The sequence below is a fragment of the Heloderma suspectum genome, chromosome 5, assembly GCF_057233095.1.
Source record: "Heloderma suspectum isolate Gila_16-S chromosome 5, 16-S_ref, whole genome shotgun sequence".
NCBI classification, from domain to species: Eukaryota; Metazoa; Chordata; class Lepidosauria; order Squamata; family Helodermatidae; genus Heloderma; species Heloderma suspectum.
In genome coordinates, this window is record NC_139462.1 from 154,159,838 (window position 1) to 154,182,373 (window position 22,536).

A 22,536-nucleotide genomic window follows, 5' to 3' on the forward strand; every position below is an offset into this window, starting at 1 on the left:
AAAAGAGATGAAATCACAATGCTTTTAATTTTTTGGCAGGGATGTTAATAAGCACTATTCCTTCTAAATTAGCAATCAAGATTGCAGAATTCATCGTCAAAATGGGCTCTTAATGTAGTCTCCTGCCAGGCAGATAACACTGCTGTTGTTTGAAAGTTTCCTCTTTAAAGGATTAATCTTATTCCAGATATCACAACCTCACATAACATAATGGATGCCTTCTTCTAAAGACCTCAAGGTAGTAAATGAATGTCCCTTATTCTAGAAATGTTGATCCCAGCTTTCTTATTTTCTGAAAAAGTAATATTCTTTGGTTGTACACAACTGGCTTGTAAATGGGTCAAGGTCGTCTTCAGCATTCTGGAATACACTCTCACTTGCACCCAATGGTTAACCATTCTCTCTTATGAGAAGAATATGTTTGGCATGTTCCTAAGAAATAGCAGAGTGTCGAAGCCTCTTCATAGATGGACCTGAATTTTGGCAGGGCTAGCATCAAGGGTAGGAATGGTTGGGCGCCTGCTTGATGGCCCAGACCCCAGCTGGGGCCTGCTGACCAGAGCACCCTAGAATTGCTCCTCCTCTTCACCATTGCAACCTGCTTATCCACCCACTTCTGGCCCAGACAATGGTGGTGGTGGTGCAAAGAAGGAACAGTAGATGCTATTGCCTACTTGCTCACTGGCTCTCTGCCCGTCAAGCCAGCAAGCGGTAACAATTCTGAGAGAGAGGATGAGCAGCAACTGGTAACAGTGATGGTGAGAAGGGAGACTCGCTGAGGGAGGCGATCTATTAAGGATGTTTTGCCCAAGGGCCCTCCAAAACCTGGAGCCATGAATGGGGGAGCTAGCTTAAGACAGCTGGCCACCAAAGATGAGTATGACCAAGGTTCTCAGCCACCACGCTTGTGTGAAACTGTTAACTGGACTTCTCATGCTTCCTAAAAGGGATACAGTTCACTCTGGGCATTTGTTCTTATGCAAGCCCCGCTAATAAAAGTGGGAGTTGCACAAATAAGAGTTCTGCTCATAGCAGGAGGGTATGTGGTTCTCTTTGGTCTTACATCAAGTCAGGCCCAAGTGATGTCTGGCCTTACACAAATCTTACTTGTTGGTCTTGGTCTTACTTGTTGGTGTTGGTCTTACACAAGTCAGGCCCAAGTGATATCTGGAAATAAAATCTCCACAAACTATTCTAAAAACTGCAGCCTCTTGGTTCGTGACCCATTTGTAAAGTAAGCGTGGCAGCTGGGCTAGTTGCTAGCCCTTTCCCAGCCTGCTCTAGCAAAAAATAGCTTTGATCTTGAGCTTTGGTAGTTCTTTATTTTATATTTTTAGTGATAAATCTGTGAGGGGTGTTTTAAAACGCTTCCTTATTTGATAGAATGCTTGTGGGGTTATAGGTAGATAAATACTTTGAGATATTTAATTTCATCAGGCCTGACAGCAAGCCAAGAAAATGTGATGTATACTGTTTGCATTGACACACACACCCCATACACACTCACTTCTCTCCTTTCCCGCATGTTAATTAACTGCATCTCTGTAGAATTTTCTTCTGGTTAAATAATTAATATGCTGATTTACTGTTCTTGCTTTGCTATTTCTCATTCTAATTCTCTAGATTGCATTGTTCATGGTTCTCCTTCAGAACCCCTCTTGATTTTAAGCTCTTGTTTGAAGGCTCTACTCCTTTATAAATACATGAAAATTAATAAACAGTTTTGTATGCATGCTTTTTTTTAGCTCTAGGCAAAAATATATATATGACTGATTAGAGGTGAATTAATCCCTGCATAAAGGGACTTGGTCAAATGAAGATTATATGCGCCAGTTGAAGGAAGGGGCAGAATGAAGGCCCAAAGAGTTTAATGCTGTAGTTCAGGGGTGGGCAGAAGGTAGATTGGGTTTACAGGTACATCGCCGGATGATTTTATTTATCTATTTATATATACACACACACACACACACACACACACACACACAGCTCCACATTAAAAGATGTCGGAGCAGTGAACAACAAGATAAATTAATAAAACACTATATTAAAACAATTTAAACATTTTAAAAGAAACAAATTCTGAACTTCATAAACTGCAGCTGGTCACTCAGGGAAGGCCTCTCGAAATAACAGTGTCTTCAAGAGGCACCAAAAGTGATTTGCAGTAGATCAGCAAGGGTTTCCAACTTCCGATTGTTTAACAATACCAATACACAGTGTCCCCCACCCCCGATCCAAACTAGGCTGTTGGAATCCCTGTACTAAACTAGATATAAATTTGTACTTGTATTCGTACATCCATGTCAACATAAGAGTCATGGAGTACAGTAGGTAGTTAGTTCCACCTTCTGAGCCACCAGTTTGCACCTGGCTCCACCCATCCCCAGCCACTATTTTGTATGTGACTCTGGTTGGTGGACCTCAAGATTCAAGTAAAAAATAAAGTAGTAGATCTCACAAGCCTGAAGAAGTCTGCTCATGCCTGCTATCAGTAGCCCTTGGCAATGCATCTCTGTGCCTCACTGTGGAGCAATGTTTGGTTTTTCATTTTTAAAGCTAAACCAAGCAATTGCTACCTAGCTTTGCTACAGCTACAGATACCGTTGGGTAGCATCTTTACATCATACCATGCATTTTCTGCCTTAAAGGGAGCTTTATCCATCTCATTTCAGCTTCCCAAAGCAGGGAAGGAGAACCTGGCGTGGCTTTGTTTGTCTTGACCACTTCAGCAAATCCTCCTAAAATGTCAAGGCAAAGCCTGGAGAAGGCCCTTAGCTGGGCTTTGTATCAGGACCTGACTTCCCAGAGATGAAGCCCGATTCACAGTAAAACCATTTATTGCCGTAATTCCAGTCAATGCCTTTATGGCGGTGGCTTAGTGGTTAAGACACTGAACTGCAGACTGGAAGGTTGACAGGTCAGCAGTTCATGACCCGAGTTCTGTGTGACGAAGTGAGCTCCCGTCTTCAGTCCCAGCTTCTGCCAACCTAGCAGTTCAAAAGCAAGAAATTGCAAGTAGATAAATAGGTACCGCCTTGGCGGGAAAGGTAGCAGCATTCCGTGCACCTTGGTGTTCAGTCACGCCGGCGTCTTCGGACAGCGCTGGCTCTTCGGCTTAGAAACAGGGATGAGCACCTCACCCTAGAGTCGGACATGACTGGTTGGGGGCACCTTTACCTTTTTAAAGATCCACAGATAACAGTTGTCAGCAAAAGAGTTAAACTAGGTTCAGTTCATGAGCAGCAACACAAAATCCCACTCAGTCCTGTGTCTTTCCCCCTGCCGGCTGGCAAGCACTGAGTTCTCAGGCTCCTTGCCTTCCCACAGATGGTCCTGATTCTGCAGTGTCTCCTTCTGACTCGGAGTCAGAGCCTGAACTGGGAGAAGGCCTCACACTTTGAGAGGAAGCTGCCAAGGGTACTCTCCAGTTTTTTGCCTTCACACTTTTAGCAGGAGCCCCTGAAGACAAAAAGGGGTCTCATCAGTTTCACATCCCTCCCTGGATTCTAGGCCAAACTAGTCTGATACTGCAGTCCTTTATACACTTTCCTGTCAGCCCTGTTGAGCTCAGTAGGCCTCGCTTTTGAGAAACATGTGTTAAATTGCATGGCTCAAGTGATAACTCGATGCATAGGCTCTTCCAATGTTTTTAAAGGTAGTAAAAACAGCTGTGTCTAGTATCTTTTGTAAAATGTTTGTTTTGTATTGGTCTGTTGACTTTATATACATTTTAAAAATCTGAAACTGAAAAGTAGCTGTGGGAAGTACTTATCTCTCTTCAGACTGTAGCACCCAAGGGATAGGGATGGGTGTGATATGGGGGAGGGTCTTGCTCCTGCCCCCTCCAAGAACCCATGTATGTGTAGGGCTCTGGATAAAAATGGGGCAGGTACCAGCAGTATACACAGGAGATGAGGCGGGGGTTGCTTTCTGGGGGCCCAGTGGCAAATTGCCCAATTGCGTTCTAGTATGAGACGTTAAGAATGGGGATGTCCTGATTTATATTGCAGAATTGGAGTTACAGCATTTTAACACTTTTGAGGAACAGTTGCAGATTGTTTCTGGATTAAGATTTTGCTGTGAGTGCCCAAGGAAAGGGCTGCTCAGGTGATACTGAGACTTTTGTTTTAATCCACAGGTAATGCAAGTGGTGAGGGAGCAAATAATGAGAGCGCTGACCACGAAGCCTAGTTCTCTGGATCAATTCAAAAGCAAACTTCAAAATCTAAGCTACGCAGAAATACTGAAAATCCGCCAGTCTGAGAGGATGAACCAGGAAGATTTCCAGTCTCGTCCAATTTTGTAGGTGTTCTCCTGTAAATGTCTTGATTCCCTCTCTGCTGCCTCCTTGGAAGGTCTGACTGATGCGAATGACATTTGTGAGCTCTTCAGAAATCACCCTGGGGAATAAAAATGGTTCAGGGCCACTGTTTGAAAGCAGGGCAGTTGCATCTACTTGGCATGCATTCACTTCCTTCTGCAGGAATAAAAAAATGTCTCTTTGTGTTCACCTAAGTGGATTATTCTAGTCCCTGTAGGGCTCTGAGTAGTTTATTTGCAGCAAATGATGCTTTGGCATCTTCACCCTTTGTATGTGTGTTTGCATGTGCCCTCTATGAATTTTTCTCTTCTGCCCAGTTCCTCACAGAAAAGAAAATGTCACCATCCATGAATTTGGCAAAATGAAGGCTGAAGCAGAAACTCAGAGCCATAAGGACCCCATGAAAACAGACTGGATTTCTATCCTAGCTCTGATGCCAGTAAAAAAAAAATAGTTGCTTAACTATTAAATCATCTTTCTCATACCATATGTTAACTGATATTTAGTGTTCCCTTTGCATCATTTTGGGCTATTGGACCTAGAGGAAGATTGCCATCCCATCTTTAAACCTCTCTCAGGCCCAGTTCACATGTTAACAGAAGAGGCATGGTTGCCACTCCTCCATGGCAGATGGCAGATAATTTTTAGCGATCAAGTACAATGGAGCTGGTGGATCTTGCTAGTTATATAGCAGTGTTGTGTGATTTACAGTCAAGTTTATTTTGAAACTGAATCTTCATATTTTCTTAACAAATCTAAGCATGACTATAGCCTAATAGATTGAGGTCATCCAATGCATCCTAGTGGCAGAATGTGAAATCGAGTTTAAATGCTAGATAAGCATACATTTTCTGCCTGAGGGGCTTCATTTTCAGCTGATTTCTAAAGACCCGGGGCATGGCTGATGCAGGTTTGGAGGATACGATTTCTCAATGCACTGTAAGATTTTGTTCTTCAGTTTACTGACAAAATGAATTAATTCTGAAGAGGCTATTTATAGTACTAAATTACACCAGAGGCCTGCATTCAAAGCTTTGGTCCATAATATTCAAAAACATGTAGAATTTAGTCCATTTGAAATCCTCAGGCAGCAAAATGTCTTGGGCCGGCGCTGCAATCCAAGAGTCGAAGTTCTAGGGAAGTAGCAGTGCTTCCATGCTAATTTTGCATTTGTCCCTTACCTCTCTCGGTGGAAACCATGAATGAGCCCCAGGAATCCCTGCCTGCCTAGCTCCTGATGGCCCAAGTTCCAGGCATGCAGCCATGCTTCAAAAGCAACAATGCCTTCTCCTCAGAGAGATTCAGTTGAGGGTTCAGTTATTGGTCATGTTGCCACTAGGAGACACAAAGAAGGTAGAACTAATGGTGTGAGGCAGACTTATTGACAGGATGACATTCAAATTCCTCAATACATTTTGAATAAAAATGTTCTCCCTCAAGGGAAACTACTCAAGGTATAAATCAAAAGCAAATTGTGTGTGTGTGTGTGTGTGTGAGAGAGAGAGAGTGAGTTTCCTTGCAGAATAAATGAAGAATTTCACTACTAATATGGATCAGGTTTCCTGAATGTAAAGAGAGCTTCATACACCTCATTCTCACTTTGAGGATTTGCGGGGGAGGGGGATTTATACTTTTATTTTGGTATTTGTGGGACAGCCACCTTTTCTGTCTTCAGTGCTGTTAGGCGAAGGTCTAGTGTAGCCTTCTCTAATCTGGTGCCCTCACGATGTGTTGTACTGTAACTCCCATAATTCCCAGCTAGCGTGGCCATTGGCCATTTTGGCGGGGAATTAGGAGAGATGCAGTCTAAGACATCTCAAGGGCACAGGTTGGGAAAGGCTGGCCTAGTGTTTGCACCAAAAGGCCCTGCCCCTAGAGGCTGGGCACACAACATACCCCCACACATCATCAAATACGCAATGTTTGGGACAAGTGCACAAGTGCAATACAATATAGAGAGGTTCTCCAGGATAGGTGGGTCATATTACGATTTGGGCATTTGACTGAAAGGGATAAAGAATTGTACATTGAATCTGATTTGCCAGTCGATTGCTTCATTGAGCTCAATAGGAAAGAGCTCTTTCATATTGCCCTTGCAAATAATTGGCAGCGTTGCAGAGGAGGCTGATACCCCAACTCACAAAGAGGATAAACAGCTTGCCTGAAGTAGAAATGCACTGCAGAGTGCAGACTCCGGCTCCCTAATATAAACGGAATGGCTAGAGCTGACAACCTGCCTGGAAAGAGGCTGTGTGTGTAGTGTGAGGTTTTTCTGACATGCTAAGAAAATCTAGTGAGATGTGACTAAGTCTATGTGGGGTTGCTTGTGTATTTCCTCTAGGGAGCTAAAGGAGAAGATTCAGCCTGAAATTTTAGAGTTGATTAAGCAACAGCGTCTTAATCGTCTTGTTGAGGGAACCTGCTTTAGGAAACTCAACAGTCGACGGCGGCAAGGTACTAACCAGAATTGTTTTCCCTATCTGTTCAGCCTTGCCCCTCTTTTAATTTTTCTTGATTACTGGAAAAATCCTTTCTGTTGCATTGTTAGGATGCTTTCAGAATAGATGAAAAGAGCGCCTTTTGGCCTCTGAAGTACCACTCTTGTGTGTGATTTATGCAGTATAAAAGTGGAGTAGAACCATTGTACTGAGGTTAGATCTAGATATTATAGCAAACATAAAACTGTTGTTGAAAACAGCAGCCCCATGTCTTGTTCCATCCCATACATCACCCGTCCTCATGACTTGCAGCCAAAGAAATGGAGTGGTGGGACAGGGGAATTTGCATTGTGGTGAAATCTAAGCATGAATTGAAGGTCTCTAAACATTACAGGGAAGAGGAGAGAACAAGACACAGGTTTGCTTTCTGGGATGGCAGCAATATTGTCATAATGTCTAGCTCTGTCCTGAACATGTGTTCTGTTCATGATTCTTTCATGTGATTTATAGACAAAGTGATCAGAAAGTTAGAAGCAGTGCTGTACCTATTCTATATGTTTGGGATTACTCTTAAGAATGTGGTATCCAAGTTGGAATTTGGCATCCCAGATATGTTTTCAATTTCTAAAAAAACCAGTTTTCTAGTCTTCAACATTTCAGGGTGATTTTTAAAGGCTATAGGACCATACTGTTAAAAATTCCTTAGCTTAACTCTACTTTTTCTATAAAATATGATGGCAAAAGACAAACATTTATTTTGAATTTGTGTATTTCATGGATGTTCAAAGTATTTGTATTTTTGTATTGGACATTCAAATTGTATTTTTGCATGGACATTCAAAGTCCCATTTTAAATAACAGCTCTGGTTTAGGTTCCTCTCTAATTCTCATATCTAGAATTTGCTAATGACTTCACTGCCTGTTTTTAATGCAAAAATTCAGATAATGTGCACAGTTTCTGCTTATGCTGAACCAAAGAGATTTGCCACTCAGCCTTCCTGAAATAAAAGCCTGCTTATATTTTGGGCACATCTACCCACTTACAGATAAATGCTTCCTCCTTCTTGTGCTAATCACATGAAGGCCATTTCATGTGAAGCCTTCATGTAGCCATTTTCTGATGGAGGGGGGTTAACCACACATTATATTTTTCTAGTGTTATGGGGACTTGACAAAATATGGAGTATAGTAAAAAAAAAAAAAACTTACCAATCAACAGGTGAAGCTGGTGGTTACTGTAAGTAGAGGGAAGCAAGCAATCTAAGAATATTTTCTAATGATACAATCCTATGCATGCCTACTCCGAAGTAAATCACATTGTGTTCAATGGGTCTTACTCCCAGATAAGTGTATATAGCATAAGGCTGCTATCCTATGCCCACTTACATGGGCATAAGTCCCACTGAATTCAACAGGGCTAACATCTGAGTAGGCATGTATAGAATAGCACTGTAAGATAAATAAAATGAGGTAAAGTGGTGACAGACCAATGGCAATGTAACTAGAGATCACAGGGAAACACTCAAAAATATTCTCTGGTTTTCCCTACTCATCTTAACCACGGTGACCAAACCTACTCAGATCAGGAAGCAGTTGCAGTTTGAATCACTGTTGTCTGATCTTGTTTTAGATGGGTAGGAAGGAGAGCTACAGTTCAGGTGCAGCAAAATTGCATTTCTGACAGATCCATGTTCTATGGCCTGTTTATTAAATAAAGGTGTTCTAGGAAGAAGGGCTCTCTTCATTTCAAAAAGGGAATTGGCTGGCATTGACCTTGTATACTCAAGACTCCCAACAAACACTTTTAAGAAACAATATATAGTGGGAGAAGATGAAGGTAGTAAAAGATGTAAATGTATGTGGCGTCTTAAAAGGGCTGGAGTGCAAAACAGGGATAAAAATACACCTGGGGTGGGGGTTGGGGGGGGAGGTCCCTCAAAATATTGGTTGATAAATCTTACTTATTCCTTGCAAGGTAGCAATCATTTCTTTCTTTCTGAATCACATTCTTTTGATTGTTACAATACAGGTGAATAAGCTTTAACAACATTTTGTTCTTTTATCAGACAAGTTTTGGTATTGCCGACTCTCGCCAAACCACAAAGTCTTGCATTATGGAGACCTGGAAGAGAGTCCCCGGGGAGAGGTCCCACATGATTCGTTACAGGAGAAGTGTAAGCAGCTCTTCTCATTTTTGTTTTATATTTAGTCTTTTGCAGTGAGATTGTGAAATTTGTGATGCCAACCAAAGCAGGGTTTCAAAAGAGCAGATGGTAGGAGGGAAGGCAGAAAGGCTGGAGAAGTGAATGACAGATGAATGGGTCCTTGGATCATTTTTGCTTTCACCCCAATACCTGAAACCATTTTTTCAGCTGGACTATTTCTCGGAGTTGTCAAATGTTAGAGCAAGTAAGCCCTTCTCCTTCTGCTGGATTCTGGGTAGGAAACACTCCTTTAGGGACTTTGCTCAGCCCTTCTACTACAGGCTGAGTAGTACCCTATTTCATCAGGGTCATTGGTCAAGAAATTCACTCAGAGCAGATCATTTCAGGAAGTCCTGAAAGAAGAAATGAAAGAAAGTCACACGTCTTGTTCATCTACTTCCAGGAGCTAACACACCTTGGTGAAGGTCTGTGTTTCCCCTTCATGAAGTGAGATTCAGTGGCGCTTCTTCATATCATGCAGAGCCATGCTCATTACAACAGAAGAGCCACGTTGGATCAAATCAAGGGCCCATCTAGTCCAGCATTCTCTTCACACAGCGGCCAACTAGGTGCCCACGAGAAACCCACAAGCAGAAAATGATTGCAACAGCACCCTCCCACCCATGTTCCCCAGCAACTGGTGTACATAGGCATACTGCCTCTGATAATGGAGGTAGCATAGAGCCATTAAGACTAGTAACCACTGATAGCCTTCTCCTCAGTCCTCCTGTTTCTGGTCAGATGCTGGAGCCAGTTTCCATCCTCCCAGTTCTGTCCCAACCTCCTCTGTCATCCTGGCCGAAGTCTACAGCCCCCTGTTTGTTTCAGAGTGATACGAGAGCTCTTACTGCTCATGCTTGGCACAATTCACACAGAGACATCTGGGAAAGCATCAAAGTCCACTCGTGCATTTCTAGGCAAATCATTTGTTTCATCTCCACGTTCATGTGGCACTGCAGTTTGAAATATCTCCCGTGTGTGAGATATTTGCACCAGGCTTCTGCAGTCTGTGACAGACTTTGCATCATCTAGCTGAGACTTTTAAGTCACCAGCCCTCAGGCAGAATGCGAGGCTAATGGGTAACCAGACCAGAAGAGTGCAAATTGAGCCAGTTATTTTGTCAATAATAACCACCAGTGGGATTATTCCCAAAGAATGCTCCATTTGTCACATCCTCTTAGGAAAGCCTAAAAGAACAGCAGGACCCTTCCTGTCGCAGAATCTTTTGACTTGGGTTGAACAGATCCATCATGATGCTGATGTAGAACAGCTCCGTAGGCTTTTGCAATGAGATTGCAAAAACGATGATGTCAGCCAGTCATAACTCTGATGGAGAGCAGCTTAGAAAAATCCTCCTTTAAAAAGTCTTCATTAGTTATTGATCATAGTCAAGAGCTGATGCCGCGTCTTGGCTAAAAGTATGACTGGGAGTTCTATGGCTCATACTTCCCTTTTGCCCCCTGCTCATTCGGCAGCTGTAGGCAAAGCTGTGTCTCGTCCTCAGTACCATCTCCCCACCCCATCTCCTGCCCCCATTTGCAATATGGAAATAATAATACAATCTCCATTACAGAGCTGTTTTAAAGACTGCTGAAATAATGTATGTGAAACACTTTGAACATTTAAGAAAGGAGTGCATGTATGCTAAATATTAAGTTGGGTAGCACTTAATATACCAATATATTTACCTCTTCCACAACCAATAATTCTGAAACTGTAATATTTTAGAAAATTTTATAGAATCTAATAATTCTCTAAGCTGATAGCTAAAATCAAGCATAATAATCTAAGCACTGTGGTTTGGGTCCAGAATCTGCCTTCCATTAAAGGACCCTCCACATAATTGTGGGGCATCCTCCCCTCACACACTACAGCTCACCCATTCAGTAGGCCCTCTTGTCTCCCTGACCTGGTTCCCACATAAAGAGAAGCCACCTTGGGTGAATTTCCCTGCAGAGCTTCTCATCATGGCATCCACCACCATTTTGAATATTCGAGCCGCAGCAAAGGCACACTGTAGCTTGTCACGTGTGAACCTGGTGTGGGTGGGTTGTTGGGGTGGTTAACAAGCCCCCTAGAGCCCTAAAACAGCCCATAGGTTCTGAGTGGCTTGTCAGCCACCCTACAAATGACCCTTGATGGGTTCATCCATAACGACAAACTACGATAACACACACACACACACACACCAAGGCTTGAATATTCCAAATGGCAGCTGCCACCACAACAAAAAGCACCACGGGGAAATTCACCCACAGTGGCTTCTTGTTATGTGTGAACCCGGCCATTGTGCAGCAATTGTAGGGAGTTGGAGGAGCTGCTATGGGAAGGAATGTATGGGGAAGTCCACTTCCAACAGCACAGTTGATCCAGCTTAAAGCTGGTTCCAGCCTTCTATATTTTAAATTTTAAAAAACCCACACAAGCAGATCATCCAGTGCCTGAGGCAAAAAGCTTGAAATATGTTTGAGGAGAATGCTAGTGCCATGGTTTCCCTCCTGCTGGTTGGCTGAGAGATACAGGGTTAAGGACCTCAGCAGAGCTTAACCACACCAGCATATAGTCATACTCACTTATTTTCATTGCTTCTGAGATTGGCCTCAAGGCTATTCCAAGCTTTCTACTGCAATCCTTGGTCAGAAACTGGGACAATGTTTCTTATAGCTCTGGCATTTGGAGGAGCTGTTTATTTCACACTTAGAGACTCTTATGAGTCCCCTGGACTGCAAGGAGGTCAAATCATTCAATCCTAAAGGAAATCAACCCTGAGTGCTCATTGGAAGGACAGATACTGAAGCTGAAGCTCAAATATTTTGGCCACCTAATGCAAAGAGAAAACTCTCTGGAAAAGACCCTGATGCTGGGAAAGACTGAAGGCAAAAGGAAAAGGGGACGACAGAGGATGAGATGGCTAGATAGCATCACCGATGCAATGAATATGAACTTGAGCACACTCCAGGAGAGAGCGCAGGACAGGAAGGCCTGGCGTGCTATGGTCCATGGGGTCACGAAGAGTCGGACACGACTGAACAATAACAACAGAATGATAGAGTGGAATGAAAGATGATCACGAGGTCCGTCTTCGGTAACTTTGACATGTGTATTCAGTAGCTGAATTTCCAGGCTTTATTATCTGTGAAAGCGTGCTGTGCAAATTAAGGCCATGCTGGAAAAACGTGAGGCACCTGGCTGGATTATCACAGACATTTAACTTTCAGGTAGAGTTGTTATATTCGGTCCTGAAATGGGCTTCTGTCCTTTAAGGGTGAAGTTCCACAGAAACCACTTTTCCTGTTGTGATAGTATTGGGGAAGAATACTGCCTCTGCTGAATGTTGCCCTGTTCTGAAAGGAAAGGCTGGCATCACATTTTATAATATAAGATATCAAGCAGTGTTGCAGACAGGTCTACAAAATATCCTAGTCCAAAACCATTAATTGTCATGGCTGCCTACCTTCACATACCTCTGTTAAGACAATGGTGGCTCAAAGGAAAAAAAAAAACCTGCCCTCTTCCAATTTACAGATGCTTAGTAGTGTAGCTCTTGCCTTCCAGTCCACAAAGGTGGAGCTATACCAAAGCTGGGGGGGCGGGGGGAGATTTAAGCACGTTACCCATTTCTGAGGACAAGGAAGTCTGTGTACCGCATGAGAAGGCAATGACAACCACTCTCATAAAATTGTGTAACAGAAGAGTGAGCAGAGGAAGCACCTCGACAGCCCCAGCTGCAGGAGAGATCACAGGACAACAGGCAGAGGGGAGGAACTCAGTTTTTGGCTGTGAGGTTCCTGCTCTCTGAATCCATGTCCATGGCTTCCCCATCTCTCCCCCTGCCCAAGCTCTTATTATCGTTTCCTGCAGGAAAGGGGAGAGTTGATAAAATTGTGAAGAAAGGCCTCAGAAAGAAAAGTCAGGGGACCCTTACCTTAGTAGAATATCTTCTGATTGCTTATTACGTATTTTTAAAGTTTTATGAGAAAGTAATTAGTTTTCTAGATGTGCTATGCAGAGCCAGGAAGCTATGAAAGCAGGTGGTCAAGAGAGATTTCTTCCTTTAATTAAAATAGTTCTTTAATTTGTTGTTGTTCAGTCGTTAAGTCATGCCCGACTCTTCATGACCCCATGGACCATAGCATGCCAGGCCTTCCTGTCCTCCGCTCTCTCCCGGAGTGTGCTGAAGTCCATATTCATTGCATCGGTGATGCTATCTAGCCCATCCCATCCTCTGCCATCCCCTTCTCCTTTTGCCTTCAATCTTTCCCAGCATCAGGGTCTTTTCCAGTGAGTTTTCTCTTCACCTTTGGTGGCCAAAATATTTGAGCTTCAGCTTCAGTATCTGTCCTTCCAATGAGCAGTCAGGGTTGATTTCCTTTAGGACGGAAGTTCTTTAATGCGTGAGTACAAAATTCTACTCCGTAGCTTAGAGCGCAGTTCTCTAGGCTTTGTTGTTACAAAAGCCTGTGCTCATTTTCGATGGGTTTTGTGTGGGAACACCACTTGGTCGGTTTGTATCCCTAATGTTTTCAGTGGCCATCTTCTGAACAAACAACAAAATGCTTTGCATTTTGTACTCTGTACTGTATGTTCTGTATTGGCTCTGTATTGGAAATGGTTTACAGAAAAAACGTTTACAGAAACAAAAATAAAAAAGAGCTTGTGTCCTTGACAGGAGAACTGACAAATAAAACATATGTTGAATCCTGCCCAAAATGGGAAGGGAGGTGGGGGTGGGGGGTAGGAATGGTTCTTAGGTTGTTCAATATGATGCTTTTCCAAATAAAAAGTTACAGATTTAAAAAAAAAAAACATTTGTCACAAACTTTCCCTATGATTCTGAGAAGCAGATAGATATTTTTCCTGAAATGGTTCCCCTAAAAATGGCTTCCGCTTGAAACCTATTTCTTTCTCTGTCTCTCTCTCTCTCTCTTTCTCTCTCTCTCTCTGAGTTAATTTGCTTGATGACTGAGCATTGGGGGGGGGGGGTCCAACCTGTATTGTTGCTTGCTTATACATACATACATTATTTAAAATTAGTCCACAGGCCATTTACATTTCTTTGCAAATAAAAGGAAAATAGAAACAAAATATATGCTCATAACAGTATAGGGACAGCAGTTGCATACACTTAATGTTAAATGAACAAAATCAGGGATCAGCATTTGCAAGCATCTTAGGTCTAATTTTTAAAGCTGTATTTAAAAACAATGCAAGTTTCTGGGTAATGTTGACATTACACCATGTCTGAACGGCCAGAATAGGCTAAATCCATTTTGCTCTGGCTTATAGCAAGTCGGTTGTGTGAGGGCTCCACTATAAGCCCAAACCATAGATGGTTGTGCTACTGCAAGCCTTCCCGCAATTACTTGAACAGCTGTCCCTGGGGGTCCACGGTGCAGCCCTTGCACATGACACTTCTGCTTAGGAACAAATGGCAGTGTAGATGGGGGTGGGGGAGCACCTGGCCAGATGCCTAACGGTGTGGTGAATTGGCCCACAATGTTCCTGTGACATCAACGAGTGTCTTTCTGTGGGAAATTCCATTCTTTGCTCTGCAGTAATGAGTGCAATGTGAATGGGTGGTTGCACCTCTAGGACAACGATGGAATAGTACCTGTAACATCACTGGTCGCAAGCCAGAGTGCTGCGCATGAGCCAGAATGATGAGGCTTCTCGATGAGGCTTTGTCGTGTTGTCACTCTGGCTAATTCACAGAATTTTACAGGGAAGTCCAGATGATAGCGTCTTCTACTCGTAAGCCTCCTGTGTTTTCCCATCACTTCTTCCATCTTTTTTCTCACTGCAGAAAACCCATTAAGGGGGGAAAAACACAAATAGCTGCACAATACCTTCTTACTGGTAGCTTTGGGAGCCCTCCATCTGGAAGCAGTCATACATACACATACCAATTCATAAACTTGTTAGAAGTCTGTTGTTTTTATTTTACGACTATTACTTTAGACTCTGAAGTAAGAATAAAATAGAACAATAGATGTTTCACAAGTTCAGAGGCTGCATATTACCAGCTGCACCACTCCCAAGAGTGGGAATTCCCATGTAACTTTTTTTTTTCTAAGTAGCTGATGTGATCGGAGCTACCCATCCTGTTTTAAAAGGCAAGCTGCGAAAAAGGGGTCTTTCAGCAGGTCAATAGGGAAATGCCTGTTTTGATATACACGGTCCATGGGGGGGGATTTTGCCCCCCACCCACCCCGCAGTTTCTGGATTGTTCTTTATATCCCCATTTTGCACAAAACGGGCCTGGGGGAATCTTAAAAAGGGGACCCAACGAGGGACTTAGCGGTATGTCAAGGACTCCTTGGAGGGCTCTCAGTCTAATCCAGTAGCCAAGTCCAGACACAGACAAAGGGATTCTTTTCAAAGCTTTATTCTTCTTTTACAACTTAACAGCTATACAGGTAGCAACTAGATCTGAGCAGCAGCATCCCTATGCCCTAAGTTAGAACAGTTGGTCCCCGTTTGAAGGGCAATTACTGGCAGACCCCTGAATATAAGGACTAGGGAGAATCCCTCCCCTTTTCCCTTGGATCCTCTGGGCACAACCGTTCTTTGAGCGCGAACCATTTGGCGCCTCTCTCTGCGTCTGCGCCGCGCATCCCCCCCAGTCAGCTATCTGTGCTGAGTCACTCCCTGGACTGTTTTCTAAACTAGGAATGTGGCTGGGAGGAATCTCCGTCAGCTGTTGGTCCTGGGAAAAAAGGAGTGCGCTCCTCTCCCGAAGGAGCGACTGCTCTTCCTCAGCATCAGAACTACTCTGGGATTCTATGGGCTCAGTGTCCACCCTGACACAGCAGACAGTTTGGGTCTGCTGCCAGATCCCCTGGGATGCAGACTGGAGGACTGAGGCGGGAGGGAGGGCCGAGGGGGGAGGAAATAAGATACCCACAGTAGCTTATTTGCCTAATTGTGTGATGGGCACAGTGGCTTATAAGCTCCTAGGAGTAGTTTATAAGCCACCATGGCTTAAAGTGACATCCAAACACAGCCAGTGGTTCTCTATCCATAGCAAGGCAACCTCCCCATTAGTTGGGGTCAGAATATAACACCGTTAGCACTGGACTGGGACATTTAGAATAGTGCTAAGAATAATATTTGGTTTAGAAAACATTTGGAAATACCCCTTAAAGAAATAATTATCATGGCTTTGTGTCCTACATTTAAACACATATTTTCTATGATAATTAGGAAAAGGCAGTTATCTTTTGTTTATTTATTGTTGTTCAGTCGTTCAGTCGTGTCCGACTCTTCGTGACCCCATGGACCATAGCACGCCAGGCCTTCCTGTCCTGCGCTCTCTCCTGGAGCGTGCTCAAGTTCATATTCATTGCATCTGTGATGCTATCTAGCCATCTCATCCTCTGCCGTCCCCTTCTCCTTTGGCCTTCAGTCTTTCCCAGCATCAGGGTCTTTTCCAGGGAGTTTTCTCTTCGCATTAGGTGGCCAAAATATTGGAGCTTCAGCTTCATTATCTGTCCTTCCAATGAGCACTCAGGGTTGATTTCCTTTAGGATGGACTGATTTAACCTCCTTGCAGTCCAGGGGACTCGTAAGAGTCTTCTCCAGCACCACAGTTCGAAAGCATCAATTCTTCGGCGCTTTGTTTATTTATTACCACATTTCTATCCCACCTTTCTTTCCTCCAAGGAACCTAAGGTGGCTTACGTGGTCCTCCTCTCCGTGTTATCCTCACAACAACCTTGTGAGGTAGGTTAGGCTGGGAGTCAGTTATGATCCAAAGTCACCCAGTGACCTTCATGGCCAAGTGGGGACTAGAACACAGATCTCCCAAGTCCCAGTCCAACACTCTTAATGATTATACCACACTGGCTCTCCAGTGTGTATTTGTTGCCTGAGGTGAGGTTGAAAGGTTTTGGCCATAATATTTGGTCTAGAAAGAAAAAAAATCAAAGAGGAGCACGCATTCCTTTCACAACTGTAAGGACAGATAAGCTTATGTCTTCCCCATGCTGGTGCCCTCCAGATGTTTTTGACTGCAACTCCTATAATCTTCCACGATCAGCCATGCTCTCTGGAGCTGATGAGAATTGTAGTCCAAAATCTCTGGAGGGCACCACCTTGGCAAAGGCTGCCTTACATTACTGAACCTCCCTCCTTAGTGGGCTGGTATGGCTTTCATTAGTGGAAAAGGCCATGCCCGTAGGAGCTGTTGCATCATGACAGTGAGAGGCAGATGTGATAGTGAGGAGCATCATCTGGAAAACCTGGCTATGCAGTTCGGCTCCAAGAATTATGTTATGAGCAAGATGGTAACTAATTGTCTTCAGGGACCACTGAGGGGGAATCGCCTTAATAATGTAGGAATTTAGACTAGATACTACATAAGGGGATTGTCTAGGTTCAGAGGCGAGAGCATAGAAGAAGTAACATTCAGGCTGTATTTTATACCCACTTACCTGGGAGTAAGCCACATTGAACACAGTGGGGCTTACTTCTGAGTAGACATGTTTAGGGTTGCGCTGTTAAGATTCTCAGCAGCCCTCACATTCTAATTTCTATTATGAAAGAGTAGAATGGCTGTTGACATTTTCATCTGTACATGTGACACTTGACTCCATTGTCCCTTTAGGACTTCCTGATTTCCTGTTTGGTTCCTTTCTCTCATCACTTACTACAACATAGGTAGAAGGGATGTCACTTCTGACACATCAGTTCCGTTTTGCCTCTTGTTTCATGCCATGGGTTTCTCACATCTTGGAGTCTCTCTCACACTTTGTTTTTTTTTTTCCTTTTGATACAGTGCCTGTGGCAGATATAAAAGCAGTTGTGACAGGGAAGGACTGCCCTCACATGAAGGAGAAAGGAGCCCTTAAACAAAACAAGGTATCCTTTTCAGTAAAATCCAGTCACCTTTTAGTTATACACATTGCTCATGACAAAACAGGTTATTTGTTCTTTCTACTTCAGAAGATTTGTGTGTTTCATTTTGAATGGGTTTTTATTATTCTTTTTAACCCTTGCCATGGAAAAGGGTTGAAGAGGGTATCAAGACTTAAAATAGCCTCTCATAAATCCAATGGAATAACATCTGTTCATAAATAGAAAACACAGTATTATGAAACCATTTTCTGTTTGCTTAACCCTGACCAATGTTAGCCAGGTGAAATCAAATAGCACTTCCTGCATTTCATCATTTGGAAAGCCCCAGAAGGAAAGGAACTGCATAGCTGTCGGACGATCTCTGAACAGCACCCTTGTCACCAAACTGTAATTTTCCAGAGGATTGCCTGGCTTCTGCATAGACAGCTAGCCCTTTGTGAAGGGCTGTAGCTCAGTGGCAGAGCGCATGTTTTGCGTACAGAAAGTCCCAGGTTCAATTCAGAAATCTCCAGATAGGGCTGGGAAAGACCCCTTCCAGAAATCCTGGTGAGCCGCTGCCAGTCAGTGTTGACCATACTGGGCTAGACAGGCCAGTGGTCTGACTTGGTAGAAAGCAGCTTCCTGCATTCTACTTCCTAACTATTTGTGTACTTCTCCTCCTTCACCATCAAAGCAATTTCTCTTTTCAGAAAAGGAGACACAGGGCGCAATCCTATGCATGTTTAGACAGAAAAAAAGTCCTACAACTCCCAGCATGCCCCAGCCAGCTATGGCTGGCTGGGGCATGCTGGGAGTTGTAGGACTTTTTTCTGTCTAAACATGCATAGGATTGCGCCCTAAGCTGATTTTGCTCAGAAACACCTCAGCATTTCAGTAATTTGTTTTTGTTGGGGAGAGGAGCAAGAGTTGCTTCTTAGGTATAACCTCAGCTACTGGAGTTAGTGGTGGACTATATGAGGGCTAACAAGCTGAGTATTAATCCAGACAAGACAGAGAGGAGCTTTTAGTCAGTAGGAAAGCTAACGTGGGTTTAGGGGTAAAGCCTGTTTGGGGTGGGGTTGCATTCCTCCTGAAAGGTCAGGTTCGCAGCTTGGGAGTGCCCTTGCACCTGGCCATGCTCCTGGATGGTCAAGCAAAAACTGTGGCTAGCAGTGCTTCAGCTGCGCGCTTCCCTGGGGAAAGCAGATCCGGCCAAAGTCACAGAAGCCAGGTCAGACTGTGTGGAGCTGCCTTTGAGAAGTGTTCAAAAACCACAGCTGATAGAGAACACTGCAGCCAGGCTGCTATCAGGAGCCCCTGGCATGAATCACACACTGAAGAAGTTTGCCTTTTTTTTTTAAACGACACAACCTTTAAAGGCATCTTACACAAAACCACTGCACCTTTAAAATCCTTTTTTTAACCTCAGTGGCATAAGGAACCAACAATAGTGCTCTTTGTGTAACGGCTTTCTTTAAGGTTTAAGAGCAACATACCATGTTGCTCTTGGAACATTAGTCCACCACCAAAGCTAAGCATCATAAGAAATATCCGTGCCCAAATGTCTATTCTATTTTTTCCAGACTACTACTACTCACATATATTTTGCCTATCAAGTTTTCTATCTCTCAAGGGGGCTGTTTTCTATAATAATGTGACTAGAGCAAGCCAGATCTTAAAGTATTGAAAAAGTGGGGATCTAATATCACCCCGCCCCCCATAGCACTTCCATACTCTAATCCAGCCTTCCCCAAGCTGGTGTCCTCCAGATGTGTTGGACCACAACTCCCACCAGTGGCCATGCCATCTGGGAATGATGGGAGTTGCAGCCCAACACATCTGGAGGGCACCAGGTTGGAGAAGGCTGCTCTAGTCCCATCCTCTAATTTTACCAGAGGCACAGAAGTTTCCAGAACTAGAGGAGCGCCCCATAGTTAGGTACCATTTTTAAATCATCATGGATGCTTCCAGTCTTCTGATGTGGCCTTTTTATACCACAACACATGTACTATACATGTTATCTAATCATTAGACTATAAATACTTCAGTTCTACATCTATTTTTAATGCGATCTCGTTCACATGTTACAACAAAAAAATTAACCAAAATGCTAAATTATAATAACCTGTGGGAATAATCCTGCCCTACAAGGCAATCAACTACCAAAAGCGTTTAGCTTTCTGTAATCTTGTAGACAAGACGGTATTTCTACAATGATTAAGCAATTCCCTAAAAGTTAGTAATTTTTTTACTTTTTTTGTTTTTGCTTTTTTATGTTTTTATGTTTTATTTCCATGGTGTATGTTCATAGCTTGCCATTTGTTAAATGTCAGTAATTTGCACCACTGCACAAAGAAGTGATGCCAGATTTGTGAGGACAGAGATAAATTTGGCTCTCTAATGGGGCCATTACTTTTAATATACCAGAGCTGAGACTTCACCTAAAAACAGAAAATGACTGCCTTAGCTCTGAGGAAATTGATAGCAGAGTGCATCAGTAGAGCCAAGAGATACAGTCTCTGCTGATAAGTTCACCTACAGAATTTTCTTTTGATGTGTTCTAGAAATATAACAACCTTTCAGTAACAGCAAAAGTTAGATTCTGCCCCCCCCCCCCGCTGCCACCACCCCAGAGTCACAAGGCCACCCTCTCTATCCAGTTAGCTCTGCCATGTAGTAAGTATTTAAGAGGCTACTGTGTGGTGTCTCTTTACTCCCCTGGACTTGCCAGAGGTGGAATAAAAACTGTAAATTAGATTTCTTTTACACAGGTGAATATGACAGGGTCATTTAAGTTCTTGTGGGATTTGTTAATAGAAATCAGGCCAAACCGTGGATTTACCACACTGCTGAGACTATAAAGAGTCTTATAGCTCCTTAAAGACTAACATATCTGAGTTCACACAATCACCCTCCCCTCTCTTCCTCCAGCATGGTCATGAGAAGGAGATTGGAAGTATCCGCTTCCTGTTTTAAACTAACTGGTCTCTCATTATGTCCAGACTAGGAACTCTGGTTAGTTTAAACCAACCTTCCCCAACCTGGTGCCCCCCAGTGGTTTTGGACTTCAACTCTCAGCATTCCTGACCATTAGGCATCCTGGCTGGGGCTGATGGGAGTTAAAAGTCCAAAACATCTGAACGACACCAAGTTGGGGAAAGCTGGTTTAAACTATGATTTGTTGAAACAGGCCAGGATCATTGATCACATTTTGATCCTGGCTTGTTTCAACAAAGTATAGCTTAAATTAACCACAGTTTGTCTTTTTCAAATGTAATAATAAACAGTGGTTAGTTTAAAACAGGAAGTGGATGCTTCCATTTTCTTCCTCACAGTCACACTGAAGGAGGGAAGATGGAGGAGCGCACAAGCCCAAGGCTTACTGCTGCTGCTGCTCTTTCATGTAGTGCCAAACTCTGGTTTAGCATTATGTGTGAACCAAGCCTATGAAACTGTTTAATAATCATAGCTGAGTCCTCATTCTGATCATTTTTATTCTCTCTGTTCAGGAGGTGCTTGAGCTAGCTTTCTCTATACTGTACGATTCAAACGGACAACTAAATTTCATTGCTCCTGACAAGCATGAGGTAAGTGTTTGTGCGCGCGCATGTGTGTGTGTGTTAAAAAGAAAACTGAAGAGAGAAGGAGGAACAACTATTCTGCCTGTCCAGTGGCTGGTATGAGTAGCACCCTGTTGAATTCCTTTGGTTGGCAAATGGGGAGTTCAGCTAAACTATTTCAAGGAATCCAGAAGAATCAACCAGGAAAATATTGTAGTGGTTTGCAGCAGGAGTGCTAAATCGCTTATGATCTGTGTGAAACACTCTGACAAGAGCTGGGGCTTTCCAGAGATCTCCAAGATGCTGGTTAACTGACCATGGATGCTCATTTCACTTGGTGGGATTATGCTGTCGCAGATACTCAATTATTCCCACCTAAAAATTATACTTGTCAGAACAAAGTAATCTGGGCCTAAATTAGTATATTTTCACAAAGAAAATGAAGAAGTAAATAGATGTGGCCATGCTGGGTGTGGGTATAATTAGTAACTCATGATTTTTGGTCAGAATCCACAGTTGGGATAATAATAAGAGAGCTTCGGCTACTGGGAGGTATAGAAATGAAATAAATAAATAAATAAACAAACAAACTTTGTTAGGGCCAACCACAAAATTACAAAATAGTGCGCAGGCTTTCATGTTTTCCAGAATTCTTCATAAGGATAGGTGGTACAAAATGCAGCTGATGGGGGGGGGGACACAGCGGGCAGACAAAAAGGTACCAAAATTAGGCCAGATGTTGGGGCCATGTGGTCTGCATTTTAGACCCAGTCTCAAGAAGGAGATTGCAGACTGTATGAATTAGTCAAGGCTAGGTGCTACAGTTATCAGGTTACACCTAGAATTCCGGGACAAATCAGCAATGGCTGACCCCCATCTCTGAAAACTTAAAGGCCAGCTGTTACCCAGATCTATCGTTTGCCTTGGGTGAAACACATAAGTAGTTGAAGGAAACTGAACCCTCAAAATGCAAAGTCTGTATTTGGGTCAAGGCCAGCATCTAAGGTCAACATGGTTGGGCACCTGCCGAGGGCCCATACTCCAGCAGAGGACCTATTGACAAGAGCCTCCTGGACCTGCTCATCCTCTTCACCATTGCAACCCATGTGTTCACCTTCCTCTTTCTCTCTCTCTCTGGCCCAGACAACAGTAGAAGTGTGAGGGAGGAGCAGTAGAT

At 43.3% G+C, this 22,536-nt stretch overlaps 1 protein-coding gene across 3 annotated transcripts in view; it reads left to right on the top strand.

Moving 5' to 3' along the window:
• Positions 1-22,536, top strand: part of ELMO1 (engulfment and cell motility 1) — a 405,171-nt gene that overhangs the window by 379,266 nt on the left and 3,369 nt on the right. For all 3 annotated transcript variants that reach the window (XM_084857863.1, XM_084857865.1, XM_084857864.1), the window contains 5 exons: positions 4,139-4,302; positions 6,663-6,775; positions 8,826-8,933; positions 17,741-17,823; positions 21,309-21,386. In XM_084857863.1, the coding sequence (XP_084713989.1) occupies positions 4,139-4,302; positions 6,663-6,775; positions 8,826-8,933; positions 17,741-17,823; positions 21,309-21,386 (546 nt within the window). The remainder of the gene's footprint in view (positions 1-4,138; positions 4,303-6,662; positions 6,776-8,825; positions 8,934-17,740; positions 17,824-21,308; positions 21,387-22,536) is intronic.